The 17304-nt window shown below is 50.5% G+C and overlaps 1 protein-coding gene across 1 annotated transcript in view; it reads right to left on the bottom strand.

The window, feature by feature from the left end:
* Positions 1-17304, bottom strand: part of HYDIN (HYDIN axonemal central pair apparatus protein) — a 164826-nt gene that overhangs the window by 47994 nt on the left and 99528 nt on the right. Inside the window, exons 23-29 of the mRNA XM_062586846.1 lie at positions 9396-9500; positions 9101-9203; positions 6797-6913; positions 5817-6026; positions 3580-3717; positions 1435-1612; positions 794-921 (exon numbers count right to left, since the gene is read on the bottom strand). Of these exons, the coding sequence (XP_062442830.1) occupies positions 794-921; positions 1435-1612; positions 3580-3717; positions 5817-6026; positions 6797-6913; positions 9101-9203; positions 9396-9500 (979 nt within the window). The remainder of the gene's footprint in view (positions 1-793; positions 922-1434; positions 1613-3579; positions 3718-5816; positions 6027-6796; positions 6914-9100; positions 9204-9395; positions 9501-17304) is intronic.

Here is a 17304-nt window from a genome sequence, read left to right as displayed (position 1 = left end):
CAGCCTGGACAAAAGTTCTCTCTTAAAAGAGAACCCAGATAAAGCTGGTACCTCCTAGAGACCAACACCCACAGCACAGTCCCAGAAAGGAGTCAAGCTGCTGCTTGGAAATCTGCTCATCTGCTTGTGGGCAGTGATGGGCTTCCTACAGCGGTGATCCAATCTAGTGCAGTGGTACTGTGTTTTAAATGCTCTTTACATTCAAATACAGAATGCACCGAGAAGGGAAGGATCTGCAAACTGGCTGGCAGCCCTGCAGCATCCTGGCTAACCAGGAGCAGGGGAAAGCAGAGAGGCAGAGAGATGATGCAACTGGGGTGCTTACTGGGAACGCAAGTCCCACCTTTAGAAGCTTTTCACGTCACAAGAGACACTGAGGAGCAGCTCAGTGTGCATGTGGGGCACTCTGCTGAGGGCACCAGGGAAAGTGCTCCAATTCGCGAGGCAGATGCTCTCAGACTAATAGCTGCTATCAGATTGCATAAACGTGGCAGGGTTTGGGTTGTGAGCAACAAATACACCAGCAGTAATTTGCATCTTCATCACAAAGTGTCATACATTTAATGACGTGAGTATGGCCTTGAGGATCTCTCCCTGTGCTCATCGGGAAGCTCATGCATCTACAGCCGGGTCTACTCGCAGGCCACGAACTACCCACGGGAGGATGCTGCCCTGCAGCATGATCTCAGCCTGGTGCTGGTGGGGCACAAGCCAGCCTGCCATGGAGCATGGGGGGCACAGCTCAAGCAGTGGGAGGTTGGCACGTGCCAAACAGGGCAGCCGCAGCTCTCACCAGGGAGTCTGAGTCCGTGTGCCGCTCTACAGTCGTGGCCTTCTGCAGAACGATGGCTTCCTCTCTCCGATTGCCTTTTTTCAACTTTTCTTTTGCCTTCTTGAGGAGCTTCTCATATTTTACATTTCCTGAAGGGAGAAAACATGCAAAAATACAAGTGTGCAAACAGCACTGATCTCCTTTAATCCAGGCAGCCCCACTCAGCCTGACGTTGTCCTCTTGCACTCACACACTCTGGAGGAAAGCTGTGGAAGGTGGGCGCTTCATTTTCTCTCTAGATTACGATGTTCACTTTCATTCATCTTCTTCCTCATATAGATACATCTCATCCCCTTCAGTCTGACACAAATCTGTCCCTGCCAAAATTCCTACCAGCCTATATTACAGCTTTCCCAAGCCTTTCTGTCCAGCTACAATCTTTCCAGGTCTCTGACAGATATGCTGGCAAGCTCTGCAGGAGAGTTCTCAGGGCAGCAGCCATATGGGCAGAGTCTGCCAGAGGCTCAAGGAGCAACCAGCAGGCTGAGTGCTGGTCTGACAGTCCAAAAACCTCCAGACTTGGTGGAGGTGGGTGTGCAGCTACCCTATGGCACAGGAGAAAAATGAGGAACCCTCTTGGGGAGCAGACAGGCAGTGCTTACCTTTGATGTTTCTGGGCAGACCCACGTAGATCCTGGGAAAGATCCCCTCTCCTTTCAGGGAGATTTCTTCTGGCTCAAGGTGACCCACTTGGATCTGAAAAGTCCTGTAGAAGTCTCCAGGCACTCCAGGCAGGTAATAGACTTTCAGTACCTGTTCCTTGCCAGATCCAACATAACCCTGCAGGGTGCGGGTAAAGAGGGAGGGAATGTGCCAAAGACCATTTGATGGCTGGGTGGTCCAGATGACAGACATGCATACTGAGAAGGGGAGGGTTTGTCGAAGATAAGAAAATGAACAGAGTCAGACAGCACCAACTTCTAGCCTTTTTTTTTTTTTTTTTTTTTGCATCCAAGAGCTCAAATCTCCTAGGCCAGGATGCATTGCCCTGAAGGGCTATATGCCCTGGGAGCTTTCAGTATCACACTGCAGATCTAGAAATAAAACTGGTGACTGGGACCAGCTTTTCGTGGGCCTTCCAGGCTGGACAGTGCAGATACCAACCTCGCAACCTCCCTATTCCAGTACCTGTGTCCAAGGAAAAATCACAAGACCAGAGGAGGGACCAAGTTCCTCAAGAATATTGTGCAAAGTGACTCCCCTCGCCCATGCAGGTGCCCTCAGGAACATGCTATTCCTGCCAGAGCAGTCCGATGGGTGCGTGGAGATGCACGAGAGCAAGGCACAGCCAGTTGTGCTGTGGGCACAGGAGAGATGGGCACACTCACCGCACTTGCTGCACCTGCACTGCGGTAACGTGCGTGTCCTTTAAAGGGGGGGGCGTGAAGATGGAGTCACTTTGCACGGGCTGCCCTTTGCTCAGCAGGATTATAGCTCTTCTGTTAAAAATGTTCACTCACTGCTAGCCAAAGCCAGACTGCAAATAAATAAAGGCTCTTTTGCCAGCTGCTACGGAGGCCGAGTGAAGCACCTGCGCCTGCACGGGCCTGGCGGCTCCTGTCACAGCATGGTAGCGGTTCCCAGGCTGAGTGAAGGGGGCAGATGCTGCATCTGAGCCCGCACTGATACATCACAACCAGGACATCTCCTGCCAGCACAGCTCACCTAGACTGAACTCATAAGCGATCTGTAAATGCATCTCTCTGGAAATGCTGGAGCAGAGCACAGATTAGGACAAGAGCGAGGAGCAAACATGTTGCAGGCGAGGACACCTCCTCCCTGGGATTCTGGAAGGGCTGCTGGAGTGCCAAGCTGGGCTGATGCCAGCCAGGTAGAGAGCAAATGCAAGCAGACCACAACACTGCTCTGCGTTACGGGAGGCATTTGCAGGTTTTCTTGGCTCTCACGCTGCAAGCTGGGCCAGGCAGGGCAGCCCCCTGCTTCCCGGTCCTCTCCTGCTCCGCGGGAGGATCTTCCTGGCAGGTTGCAGGGAGAAGCAGCTGAGCAAGAGCCACGCGGATATTTGGTAACTGCTCTTTCCTCAAGCCATCTCTCCATGCATCACCGCCCCCCGGAGCAGGGCGCTGGGCGCGCACTAAACAGGGCCGGCACACAGCATCTGGCCAGGCAAAGAGCTGCGGAGATTGCGGCAGGATGAGAGCAACAGCAACCCACAACGCAGCTGCAGGGGAAAAAAGCCCTGCCAAGCAGGCGCTTGGCTGCGTTGGCCGAACGGCGGGCTGCCAGGAGACCGACGCTGTTACAGCACCAACTCCGCACGGGCCCAAACAGAGCTGTATCTCCGAAAGTTCGCAGCAAGAGGGCATCACCGTCTCACTCACTATAGGAGAAAGGCATCGGTGAACTCAGGAGTAAAAGCAATTTGGCTTCCTATTGCAAAAAATGGACACAGAGAGGGAACACTGCGCTGGCACAAGGGCATCTGTGCAGCACCGAGGAGCTGGGAGAGAGAGATGTCTGCTCATCAGGGCTGTTCCTGCACACAGAGCTGCACGCTCTGCTCCCCACGGCGGTGGGATGCTGCAAACTCCTTCCCTCGCTGTTCCAGTCCCATTGCTCCCTGGCCACCTCACTCCCTCTACATTTGCTTGACCACCTCTGCCTTCCTGGCTGCAATTGCTTGTAGTCCTCTTTCCCGGTTGCATTTGTAACCCCTCTCCTGGGCAGCACAGCGCTCTCCCACCGCCTGGGCCAGGCTTAACCGCTTGGACTGCCTTCGTACTCACCGTGGCAGGCACGACCAGGGGCACGCCGGGCAGAGGGTTGTCTGCAGAGGCCGTGCTGGCGCTTAGCACCACATACTTGAATCGCACCTTCCCGCTGTTCTGCAGGGTGAGCTTCATTTCAGAGACCTCATTAAACAGCTGGAGAGAGGACGGAGGAGTGGGAAGTTGAAGACCTGGTTCTGTTGCTGGGAATCCACTCCTGCTTTCCATAACGCATGCTCAAACAAATATTTAATGCAATTGAGAAGCGGGGAATTTAGAAAAGGTACAGGCACGGAGTCTCCTGGGTAGTATGCTGTTAACCTGGAGAACCCACTGCCACAGGGCACTGCTGGGGCCAAGAGCTCCACAGAGGAGCAAATATTCATGGGAGCACACAGGTGTGATAGCAACTGTGTGACAATCAGTAATAAAGAAACCAAAGAGGACACCAGCCCTCCAGCTCTCAGGTGTAATCCAAGAGCTAACTGAAACACAGAGAAGGAACTTCACTTCCAGTGGGAAGCTTATTCTGTAATTGGCTCCTCTAGTTTAGGGCAGGAGATACCCCACATTCTGACCTCTCCTATCTAGCAAGCAGCCCTTAACTAGCAGAGAGAATCCGCTTTGTAAAGACCCCCGCAGGTCCCCGTCTGCCTCCAGCAAGCTTTGCTCCCCAGGGCTTCCTCTGGGTCCTGCTTTGGGACCAGCCAGAGTCTCTGCAAAACTCCCACAGAAATCAAAGGTAGATGAGGGCAACTGCCGCATGTAGCGATGCCAAAAGCCAGTGGCTGTTCTCTCAGTCTTTATCCTTTGACTCATTTTTAATATGCCATCTATCTTTGGCAAAGTCACACGTGCATTGTGATCCCTGGGTTCTCCTGTCACTGCCTGAAAGAAACATAAAGACATTCCAGAAGAAAAGGCACCTGCAGACAATATGTGCAGAGCTTGCAGTGACAGGCGAAAGGGAGACACACAGGGCGGTACGTACAGGGCAAACAGCCAGAGATACCTGTGCGGGTTCTAAGGGAAGGTAACGAAACCCCAGATTATTCTGGGGTTTGGCTAAGAGGTCCGAATCTCCCAGGGCTAAAATTACTGAAATCAAAGCACAAGGGGCTTTCTATGTTAACAGCCACCAGCTGAAACAGCAGCACTGGATGCCTGGGCAGAACCTGTTTTGCTGAGAACTGGGCAATTCGTTAACTGAAATGCTGCTAATTCATATTGCCATACAGTGGTAAGGTAGGCTGGAAAAGAGACAACTACACTGCCCAGCAGGAGGAGAAAACACGCTAAGCTGCTGCAAGCGGACAGCTTTTGACAGTGCCCTCGTGAATGCAGTTTGTGAGAGAAGGCACAGCAAGAGGCAGAACGGTGCTAAAAAACACTGAATCTGTAGCAGGAAAGAGCAGAGCACGTGTCGCTAGCTTGAAAGAGCTTTGGAGCTTGGCCAGAACAGCATGTGCTACCAAACCCCTCTTCTGCATGGCTTCTGCTGCATGGCCTGAAGACACGGAAACCCCAGGACTTCCCCAATCTCAGTCTGGGAACATCTGCAATTTTCCTAGCAAAGGTTTCAATCGGGACAGCTCTAGGAGCACCGGGCAGGCAAGAGGCTCCTGGCACCTCCCCAGCTACGCTGTAGCACTGAGCCAGAGAGCACCATTGAGGAAAGGAGGACCCAGAGCAAGGAGGACCCAGAGCAAGAGGTATCAGCCTTGCTGCAACCTTTCCAATCAGTGCTTCAGCTCTGGGAAACTTCCTCCAAAATTTTGTTGGGGAAGCCCAAGATAACTCCCTCACAGGTTTATTTTGGTTGTTATTTAAGGCTCTGCAACCCGAACAACATTTCTTTGGGTCTCAGACTGAAGGAGTAGATCAGTGGATGGAGGTCTTGGGCACACGTCCCTCTCGAGATTGCTGCTGGGATCCTTTCTGCTCCAGGGAGCAGTGGAGTTGCTCCACCTGCCTCCTACAAAGCTGGAGGCTGCACAGCCTCCACGAGGATGAACTCCCAATGGATGCTTCGGGGAGGCAGAGATAGCCATGAAAAAGAAACAATCTGGACGGAAGGTGTGCTGTGCACAGACCATCCTGCCAGAAGCCACAGAAGGGCTGTGAGGAAGGCAGAGAAAGCAGTACAACGGACTGAGAACAGCCAGAAAGGGAGCAGAGTCTGAGAAATAAGTGAGGAGTAACAGGACAGAGCTGGTTTCAAGACGATGACCTCTGCCACGAGAAGCATATGATACCTGCAGCCCGCAGTCAATCGCCTTTACGTCAAACAGGTAGTTGATGAGCGAAGCCTCCCCGCTGAGTGCGATCTCGTAAGTTGGGCCGCCCTCCACTTTGCACTGCGCCGTGACGCGGGCGACAATGTTCGCGTGGCCATAGAAGGTGAACGTGACTTGCTGGCTCTCGCCTGGCTGCAGCGTGCCGTACAGTGGCAGGATGTCAAAAACCTAGAGGCAGCGGAGGAGAGGGGAGACTGAGACGTTGAGCATCAGGATCATGCAGAAGAAGGGCCACCCTGCCCCTCTGACTCAAATGAGGTGCTGGACTGAACGGCTTTGGCTTGGAGCGATGGCCAGACAAGGCTGGAGGGACGTATTCCTCAAATGGACAAAATTATCCTAACCTCTTCCTCCATCAATTCCACTTTCCAGTAGAGGGACCAGGGGAAAATCTTTTCCCCTACTCACTAATTAATTAATGCATTAATTAATTAATACACTACATTAATGCAGTTTGGGAGGTCTCCTGGCAGCAACAAATTCTCTTTGCTTCAGAACTTGCTTTTAGAAGCACCTTTTACTGCCCTTAAGAGAAACATGAGGCACGGATCTGACGGTCCTCAGAGCCAGGGGAGGACTCCAACCCAGCTCATTTGACTGCCGACACTTCCCATCCTCTCTCTGGCTTGTACAGTGCTCTCTGTTAAGATGCTACAGCAAAAATCACTGCAGAAACGTCCTATTTACCACTTGCTTAATAAAAATAGGATAAATAACGCCCTTCACGTTAACATGCCCTATGTGGCCTCTCCAATGACCAGTTGCTTCAGCACTGGCAGCTCCGCAGGACAGAGTGTTTGGAGGGGTGTGAGGCCTCGCTGTGAGCAGCACCGAGGGCCACGAACGTGAGCGGGGGGCACTACATAACTGCTTGCCACACTGGCACACACTGCCACACATGGAAACAAGACACAGCAGGTAATGAGATTCCTGCTTACCTCCTCTACCCCCAAGGCGAACGGCTTGCTCTCCGTGACTGGTAGCAATTCCTTGACCCCCATTAGATTCTGAGTCTTTGCAGTGTTTTTCTCCTCCTTAGCAGCGGATATTAGTGGCTGCAAAACAAACACAATGAACTCTGCTGACTGCTGGTCCGAGCGAGACCGCAACGCTGCGTTGCGGTAGGATCTGCATCTGCTCCCCACCTGCACTGACTCTTTGCAGAACCAACCAAGATGACTCCTATGGGCACTTTGATGTATATGGGAGAACCCAGTCAAGCCAGGAGCAGCCTGAAATGGTACCTGAGTGCAAATCAATGTATGAGTATGTCCATGCCATCAGCTAAGTGTGCATCCAAGCCCATCCTAAGATGGTCCATCACCTAAGTGTAGGTCCAAGCCTAATATTAGGCACCAACCCACTGTTGCTATACATAAGCTTGCATGAGGCGATGGTTGTCCTCGGCTTGTTCGCTCGTGCCATACACATGGATGGGACACAGGTAGCATGACAGTGGACAGTGACAACCCTGAACTTATTCCTGCAGTTGTCAGTAGCACTGCCACTTCCTGCACTCCTAAAAGGACATGGATTAACATCAGCCAGGGGAAGGCACCTTTTCTCTCTCCCACTTGACATATCAGCACCAAGCTTGTACCCTACAAGGAAGATCCAGGCTGGACGTCACTGTTTAGGTGAGTCTGCCATAGCCATCCATCACCAGCTGCTGCCTTCGTGACAGCAGTATGCTGACTGCTCGCACTTCAGATGCTGCTCAGGGAACACACGAAGAACCCCAAACTCAAATCAGTCAGGCTTTTCCTGACAAAAATGGCAATGCAGTTGTCAAAGAGATGTATTAAAAACAGTATAATAAGGTCTTAGGAAATGCTTTGCACGCTTCTCCTGTTTCAGACGGTGCTTGGATTTCACCTGATGCACTCGCCAGGGCCAGAGCGCTGAGGATGCTTTTGAATAGCACCTTTCTGAAAAGATATTTTTCTATCTTGCAGCAAGGGAGAGCTGGTTCAGTAGTATTTCATCTCAAAAGTGTTGTCTTGCAGAAGGACCTTAAGAGTTTTTGGCCTTATACTGCAGTTTGGCTTTCATTCTACAATAAGTTACAAGGTTTTCAGCCAACAAACAACAACTGATGTCAGCTTTAGAAGAACAGGGCTCTGCAAACACCACTGACAGCTCATAGCCTCTCTCTCCTTTTCCTTGGCATTAACTTACAAGAGGAAACTATATGTGGATTATTAGAGGATTATTATCCATTCCTGCTCTACCAGGACTGCTCCAAACTCACAATCCCTCCTGTTTTTTTCTAAGCTTCTGATCTTCCATCTCTCCATCTGTGGAAGGTTACACAGATATCACCTTGATACAATGACATAAACCCCAGAAAAAACTGCAATACAGATGTACCCTTTGAGGCAACTTTGTATCCTACTTAGCCATGTATGTCCCATGAACGTCCCTATTTTATTTGTGCGTACATAGCAACAAAGTAGAAAAACAAAGAAGACACCATGCCTCTGTCTGAAAACATTTGGCCAGACCGTTCTTTACAGCCAGAGGGTATCATTTCTTCTGATAAAGAAAAAATTTGCAGTTAAAATCTTAAGACTGCCAGTATTTGTATGCGAGCAGGTGCAATCCTTCTCCTTGAACTTCATATTAATGGTAACTTTTCCTGAACCCCTCCCTGCTTTGTCACTTCTGCTTTTGTTCTTTAATGCCCCTGAGACGGTCTCTGTCCCAGAGGACGCAGAATAAGGAGCCGCTAGCTCCAGAGCAGTGAGGTTCACAGCTTTGGTCAGCAAATCAAAGGGCATTTTCAAAGCCAGAAAGAAGAGCCAGTGACTTTGCAAGGTCTCATTTCACAAAAGCACTTGACGGCTGAGGCTTCACTGCAATGCCGGGACCGAGAGGAAAGCAGTAGCATGACAACGGGCAGCTCTGGCTGCAGCCGAGCTGACCGGCAGTATGCAGAGGCCGGTGGGCGATGTGGTTTGGTGCAGAACAGACAGCGGAAACCTCATTTGACAAAGCAAAAAACCAAAGAGACAAAAAAACCACCCCCCAAAACATTGACCTACGTCAGTAGAATCTGAGTGGGCTTCTCAAAGCAAGCAAAACTGCCCTATTCCACCCTCCTCGGGAGCCCAAAGGTGCCTGGCCTCTGGCCCTGTTGCCAACCGTGCTCTCAGGGCACAACAGCAGGGCAGTAAAAAGGGAGGGTGGCACGAGCACGGTCCTGCTGAGGCAAGCGGGGGAGAGCGTACAAGATAATCTACCTTCGTGTCTGGGGAGTCCTTTGGGCCTGCAGGCTCTTGGGCACGATCCCCCGCTGCCCTCATGCCATGAGCTTTCTTCTCCGCGTTTGCGTCCCTGAAGCTTCTACAGGGAAAGGGAGGACAAGGTGATGACACCAGTCCCCCAAGCTTTGCGTTTCCACCCCCATGTTTCTCTGAGGGGAGGCATCTCCGCTGCTCACGGCAATAGGATCTGCTCTGGAAACGTGGTTTTCAGGCCACGGTGGTGACTCCGAGTTCTCTGTCACCCTTTGGACGTGGGTATTTCTGGGCTAACCTCACAAAGCCGTCGTTCTCCACAGCCGCCAATTGCTCCGTCCGAGCTTCCTCCTCCTTCGGTGATTGGGGCTCAATGAAAAATTTAGGTCTTGGAGGGCTGAACCTGGAAAACAAAATGAATATGAACGTGGGCCTTCACGAGACCTCCCAGGGATGAGCCCATAGGGCCTCACAGCAGGACGAGGCCCCTGGAAGGGGCCCGGCAGCTCCAAAACCCAGACGGAGCAGCTGAGTGGAGCAGGTTAAGGCTTTGGGCTGCAAAAAAGACCCAGCAGAGCCTCGACCTCGATAAAGCCCCACATCAGGTGTAACCTCCACGTCACGAGACGTCCTCACACAGGCAAGGCCACCAATGACATGGAAAACCACCTCAAGCAATTCCAAGCAGAGATTCACAATTAACCAGCCCATTGATCCCTGTAAACGAGAGCCAAAGCAGCGGCGGCAGCTATTAGCACTGGCTTTGGGAAAGGAAGTTTTGATCGTTTTTGATCAATAGCCTGCAAATCTCATTTGATGAGATTCAACACCCTGCTGCTCTACAGGTAATCCCTGTGACACGCAGCTTAAACTCTCCGGCTGCAAAACGACGGCTATAGCATCGCCCCTCTTTAAAAGGGCAGCGATTCAGCGCGGTTCTAAGCTACGGGACGGTTGCTGCTGGTGTGATTACCTCCCCACTGTGCACAGCGGTTGCTAAACGCAAACTGTTTGAGGACCAATTTGGTAAACGATTCAACAACCCTGTTCAACAGTTCGTTTTGTGAAAGTATCCGAGTTTACAGTTGGACCAAAACCAATCAATAAAAACCATTTACCTTCACGTTTTTGCGGGTTTCTGGATGCCTTTGGAGCTTAAGTTCCCAGTTTTAAATTGCGCTCACGGTTAGATTTGTAACTCTGTCCATATGTCTAATACCACAAGGATGGGCTTAGAGGTATACACTCAAACCCAACTGCAAGCGTCCCCCATAGTCCAGCCGGCAGGTTTTTAAAAGAATCCCTGTGCTTGCTTCCAGATGGGAATTAGATGCCTAACTACCTCGATGACATGCTCCCAGCTGAATACTTGTCCTTAGTTTGTTGTGGCTCGTTAGCTAAGCCTGCTTTTTGTTTCCAGATTGGCGCTCACGGGCGCAGCTCCAATGCGTGCCTAGGCGGGTTGGCTTAACGCGCTGCTGCAAGCACTCCGGGCTGAGTCCAAACTGCTTGGGGGTTCACAGATGAGCTCAGGGCTGGGTGCAAATCGCCACTGTCCGGAGCTCCTTCAAGTGCTCCGGGCAGTTTGTCCGTACAGCAGGTCAGCACATTGCCTGGCTGGCACTGTGGCAGCTGTACCTAAAGTGCTACCTGCAATCCATCCTAGCGAGGAGATGAAGTCGTGCCTCTTAGAGCTGCCTCTGATAGACACTGCAGGTTAATAACATCTCCTGAGGAGAGCCAAAGACAGGAGATGGAAAATCCATAATCGTTTATTAAATTACCTTTAGCTTCATAAAATGGTTTGAGGCAACTTCACGGGACTACAGTGCCTAGACAATAACAATATTTTTCATTCTAAAGTAGAAGCCCTCTGGGACCTGGTGCTGGGAGATGATGTGATTAGCGAGTCCTGCTGAGGAGAAGCACAAAGCACACTGAGTGACTTTTACTAGTAGGGAAAAGTCAAAATGAATAACAAGAGGCATAACACCAAAACAAAGGGAATGAGATACGCACACACACCCCCAGGAATCGAAGGTGTCGATAGAAAGGTGCCTTATTTCTGACCGCCAGAGCAAGAAATCTTCTCGGCACTGAAGGAAGGCGTGTTGTCTTAGAAAAGCAGAAGGAACAGGAAGGGTAAGAGGCAAAGATAACACTAAAGTTACTCGGCACCAGCCCCGCCTTTCTCTGAAATGAATAGGGACTTCCTGGGCATCCCAGAAGTGGTTGTAAACACAGGAAAGGCTGCAAAGGGAAGAAACTGGCTTGTGCACCCACACACCTCTGCTGGGAGGGGACCCGTCCCGTCCCCAGAAAGGGGCTGAAGGGTTTGGGCACCTCTGTCTGCAGGCTAGAATAAAGATATGGAGCCTCCTGACTTATGCAGGTTGGCCCAGGGTTGGAGGGGTTGGAAACCACATGTTTACATCCCTAGGTTCACCTCATCCAGTGTTGGCCAACCAACAGTCAAGCTTCAACCAAGCCCGAGGTTCAGCTAGTTACTCGGGCTCCCCACGCTGGGCAAGGAGAGAGGAAAATCGATTTCACCCAAACATAGACCTTGCACAGCCTGGTGAGACGCGACCTTGCTCTGGCAGCCCTGCATGGCCCACGGCCACGGGTTTCTGTGACGCACGTAGAACATCAAAGCTCAGGAAGGTGGGCACGAGCCCATCATCCCTGATGGTGCAGCACCTGTACCTTCCTGGCCTCACCAGGGGGCTGAGAGATAAAAAGCATCTGGAATGGAGATTTCACAGGCATGAGGGCAGACCAACACCAGGGCAAGAGGCGTCCCCCCTGCTAGGCTGGGCTCCAGGACGATCGCGTGCCAGCCACCGTAGCTGCAAAACATCTCAGTTTGCCTCCTGGTTTCTGAGCCCGTTAAGGACACGGCTTCACACTGCTTCCCACACCCTCTCCCCAAAATAGAGGAGCTAGAAATCACACTGCTTCCCAAAACGGAACGTGAAGATTCACAGGCAGCGATGCGAGCCTGCAAGCTCCGGCTGTGCAAGAGCCGTCGGATGTCAGCACCGGCACCTGGAAACCGCGGTGCTCCTGCCCCACCGGCCAGCAGCAAATGCACGGGGCAGAAAACAATCACCCTTTTTTTCATTAAATGGAAGAGTTGAAATAACTGACAGTCCCAGGTAATTTTACTAGCCATGCCGGTCCACGTCCTATGTCCTGGGAGACAGTAATATCCTGGTTTGGACTCCAGGAGGTTAAAACAGCAAGACAGGAAAACACCGCCAGCACGGAACAGACCAGGATGCTTCTCTGACTGCTGGGGTTTAGTTCAGCAACCTCCAATGCCTTACAATATTTTCAGCTCCTGCTCATATAGAAATGTGTAAGACTCCACCAGGCTGCAAATTTAAACATTAAGGAACATATACTTTTTTCTGTTTACAGGGGGAAAAAAAAAGAAAAAAAAAAAAAAAAAACAGAAGAGGGAAGCCAAATCTAATGCCCTGAAGATAATTCCCTTGCTAGGATAAATTCCTTTGCTAAGATGAGATTTGTGTATTCACTGAACCCTCCATTGAAATTCAAACCAGGCAGTGGAGAGAGAGAAAAAAGAAACAACACTGCTGCAGTGAGTCTGAGTTTTCCATCTTCTGGTCTGTGCATGCTGGAAATGATTAAACTGGATTTGGTTTTAATCTGAATGCAGTGAGCGATCCTGGGGCCATCTTACTGTGACCAAGAATTAATTAACTAGCAGTTAATATGCAATTTTAAGAGACTTACTTAGCTGAGTCAAAATGTTACCTTTAAGAGTTGAAGGAGAGTTTTAATTTCTTTCTTTTTGTTTTTTAAGGCAGAAATTGTGGGAGAAAAGCAGGGACATTGCTACAGAAGAAGAAGAAAAATATGCTGTGTTCCTGGTTAGCCACCAAAGCTCTCCAGTACTGTTGAGCAGGAGATGCAGGATTTGATTTTGGGGTGCATTGAGCAGCCTCAGCTCCTGCTGAAGCCCACAGGAAAGGCAGGTGCTTGGGTGCATCTGAAATCTCAACCGTTTTTTCACTTTCTATGCTAAGAATCAGAGGAGGTTCTGGAGGCCCCTCAGCTCCTTCTCATACAGTCTGCACCCTGTACAGTATACTTCCATTTTTTGTTCCATTTATTTAGCGACCACAGCTACTGACAACACGAGTAGACCTCGCCCTGCGTACTGGCGCGAGGAGAAGTGCCAGAGGCGGACGCCGTCCCTGCTCTTTTGAGAAGCTCCTTCCCCACAAATGCTGATATCTGCATGACACTTTGCTTTGCTGCATTGCAGCTCTCCTCAGTGATCCCTGACACGGTCAACTTGATGTTTCAATCTTCTGAGGAGCACATCTCTTCATATTCCCAACAAGTTGTATTGCTGGGAGATGTCTCCTCTGACTTTACTGGAGTTATTCTGACCTGCACAGGTTTTACTGACAGCAAAATATTACACATTAAGTCCTTCTTCATGCTCTGCACATCAGGCACATGATTTATAAGCATCAGGTGAGGCAGGAGGAAGTTCCTGGAAGCTTCTCAATCAGACTCTGGCCAAAGGTCTCTGAACAAATCAGTAGCTCTAACAATAAATACAATCTGTTGCCTTTGTTCAAAATTAAACAAGCCATGACGGGTGTAATTTGGAGATTCTATTTAATCAGCCACAATTACAATCTGACCAGCTACTCCAAATTACCTCTGTAGATTTTATCAGTTCCTTTAATTGATAACAAAGAGAGAGACGTGCTCCAACTGCCTTCGTGTCGGGGACCAGGACACAAGCCATTTTTGCGATGTCTTCATGAGGCCAAGTGCAGAGAGCTCGGCAAATAACGACAGACGTGGCCGTGACCATTGCAAGCACGCAGAAGCAGGAGGCAGGCAAACAACTAATTAAGCCTAAAGCCAGTACTGGACTGCGAAAGACAAGCTAGTCCTGAGCGCTTTTAGGTAACTGGGAGAAAGTTCCTAGTCATGGGAACAGAGATGTTCTCTATCAACACTCTCCTTAAGGTAGAGCCATCAGAAGACCAAAGCTGGATCTCAAGTAGTTTGTGAAAGGGATGATACAGTACAGAGCCTGAGATTGCAGAGAACAAACCTGGTGGGCTTGGGAGGCCTCTTTCATCCTACAAGAATGAGCCTAAAAGGGTTCAAGCCTGTGCTGAGGCATTTGGTGGGGTGAGGGCAGCATATTCCCGTGCCACCCTGCCAGTGCTAGTTCTCCACAGCCTTTCTGCTTAAAGTTGCTCCGCAGGAAAAGCCAACTGCAGACAGCGCCTGGAGGACAACATGCCACAGCTGGCAGCCTTTCCCCACTGCCCCTCTGCAGTGCCGAAGGGCAAGAAAAGGAGGGAGACGAGATGAGGAGCATGTCCTGCAGCCAGGCACAGTTACGGAGCTTTCCTTACCTAGGAGGAAAAGTCTCTGCTTGGCTCAACCACTTCTGCCGAACCCCAGAAGGTGTCTCCACCAGCACACGCTGATCCGCGCTCCCTGGCACAGTGTGCCTCCGCTTGCATCTCCTGTCATCACATCTCTGGCGGGCAGTGATGCCTACAGACCAGCACACACCCCTTCGCTCTATCTGACAACCGCTCATCGTAGGGGAAGGCAGAAGTGTAGAAAGAAATAATGAGAAAGAAAATACAGAAGAAAAACCAAAAAGAGAGAGAGCTCCAGCACATTTAACATATTTTCTAGGGTCACATCCCAAAGTAAATCAGGCAGATGCTGAAGCTCCACCCCGCTCAGCATGCTGGCATCGCCATCCATCCCTGGTTCAGAAGGAGCTGAGCTTGTCACACCATCAGAAATTACAGACAGATTTAAGGCTGCATGTGGTTTTTACTGAAATTTATACGCTCCGTGCAAATGGTTAGTTAACATCACTGCTGAATTATTACTAAAGGTCACTTCCACAGTACACCATAATTACCCGCTGCTTTGCTAAGAGGAAAACAGAGAGATTCCCAGGAATTGTGCTCACAGTCTAATAGCCCATCCTCGCTCACATCGAGCTCAAGGGGAAGGTGCGAAGGACCATGGCGTGGGACTGGCCTGGCAGATTTGGACAATGTTGGCAGGTGAGCGAGGCAGAGAGCACAGCTACCACCACGGAGATGGGAAAATCAAAGGGGCGAAAGGGAGGATCTAGCACCGAGGAGCTTTGCCCTCAGGGTGAGCAGCTGTTTCAGGGAGAACCGACGGGGCTCTGCAGAACAAGTTTGATTCAAAACATTTTGCATGGATGAGAAGGAACAACCCTCCCGAGGGCAGGAGGGCTCAAAAGGAGGTATCAATTAAATTAGGCACTCTTGAGAAGGGCACGTCAAGAGAGATCCTCGGGGTACCTGACACCCTGGGGACTCCTGCCTCCCTCGGCCATTTCCTCCCTACCTGAAGGTAGGATGGTCTTCCTGGAGACACGGACAGCACAAGAGGTCTCACATCACTCCCTTAAGCCCGCTGCATGCATTTAATCAGGATGTTCTGGCTCTCTCTCGCTGCACACCTAAAGCTGGGCACGAAGGCCCTGGGAGGGCAGGCAGGCACTGAAGAAGGTGGCTGAGGATGGCGTTTCATCTCCTAGAGATGAAAACGCTTCTCAACTGGGTTTGGATGGGGCTGCCACTGCCTGAAGCTCCAGCACAGGTCTCGGTCCCATCGCAGCATTGCAGGGCAGTGTTTTAAAGCACAAGGTCATCCCTACCTCCTCTCGTCACGCACTCGGTCAAGGTGTGGGTTTCAGCACGGGTAAATGGTCACTCTTGCACAAGGTGCCCAGTGTCATTGGCAATGAAACCACTGGCAGACAAAATGCAGCTACCTCAAAACAAAAGCTAACATCTCCAGAAACATCGGCGTAAGTCACATGCATCATGATAACTTTGGTCACCTGGCTTTTAGGAGACAGGCAGGCACAGCTCCTCCTCCCAGCTGGGACACGCTCCTGCTTCCTCAGTAAAGCAAAGGGAAAACAGAGCACCAGGATACACCTTGCAGATCCGACCCGTTCTGAACAAGAAATATGTGATGATGCGTCTTGGGAAATGTTCTCTTCTCTCTTTTGGGAAATGGAGAGTGTGGGGCTCTCCATCGCGCCTGTACTGGTAAGTGCCCTTGACTAGAAGGAATCAGAACCAAAATCCCCTATAGAGATTTACCCCCAACCTCCCCAATACATGAAGATTTGATACTTGGATTGAAATTCTTTGGCTCGAGTTCCATCTCATTAACATTTAAAGATTACCCAGCTACCGTGCAATGACAGGCCTGAGACAGGGGAGCGACAAGGAAAGAAGGCAACGATATCAGAAACAGCAGTCAGGTAGAGCAACCCCAGTGGATTTGAACTAACTCTCCCTTAAGAAAAGCTGTTTAGTGCACAACCTGCAGGAATTAGGAAAAGACAGCAAAGGGAGAGAAACAGCTGAAGAAATTAAGAGAAAAACGAGGGCTGCAAAATTATGCCCCCTTACTTGCCATTGCTGCACACAGCGACAGTACTCCAACGAACAAACACAAGTAAATGCCATATCCTGCCACCTAGATTTCATCCGACAGCTTCCCTAGCGCTCAGATAGAAACAAGAAGCAAAAGAGGCAGCAGAGATTCCTGAACTGATGCTCTTGCTCAGCCTCAGCCAGCCTGGATACAACAGCACACTGCTGCCCAAAACTGCAATCAAGATTTTGTTTTATAAATAGGCATAAATGTGCCAACAGGCCTGCAAAGACAGGCCGTGAGCTGCAGCCTCCTGCCCAGAGGGGATTAAAGCAAAGGCCATCTACATAACAGAGGCAGCATTTATTTGGAGAATGATGCTGTTTGTGGCACAAACGCACACCATAGGTTCCTGCTGAACGTCTTTGGTAATGAAAATGTTTAGAAAGCAAATAGAGAAGACAGGTGTTCTCCAGGTTAGCTGGCTTCGCACCGCCAGCACAGCAAAAGTGTCATTGGCCTAAGAGCAGAGAAAAGTCACCTTCCAGCCAGCATCCCTCCACCAGCTAAAACCAGAAGGCAATGCCACCATCTAACTACAGCCCACTTGTAGTGTGGATGATGCACTGCTCTGCCTTGAAGTCTCCCTGATGGCACAGGACAGACAGGGAGGCAGTCAGCCATCCGACAGCATCTTGGATGGGATGAGCAGTGTCTTAATCAGAGCAACGCTTTTTCCTTCTCCTTCCCCACGC

This window comes from Rhea pennata, chromosome 13 (assembly GCF_028389875.1).
Source record: "Rhea pennata isolate bPtePen1 chromosome 13, bPtePen1.pri, whole genome shotgun sequence".
NCBI lineage: Eukaryota > Metazoa > Chordata > Aves > Rheiformes > Rheidae > Rhea > Rhea pennata.
The sequence above is the reverse complement of the archived record's forward strand: the minus strand, read 5'-3'. Positions and strand labels throughout refer to the sequence as shown.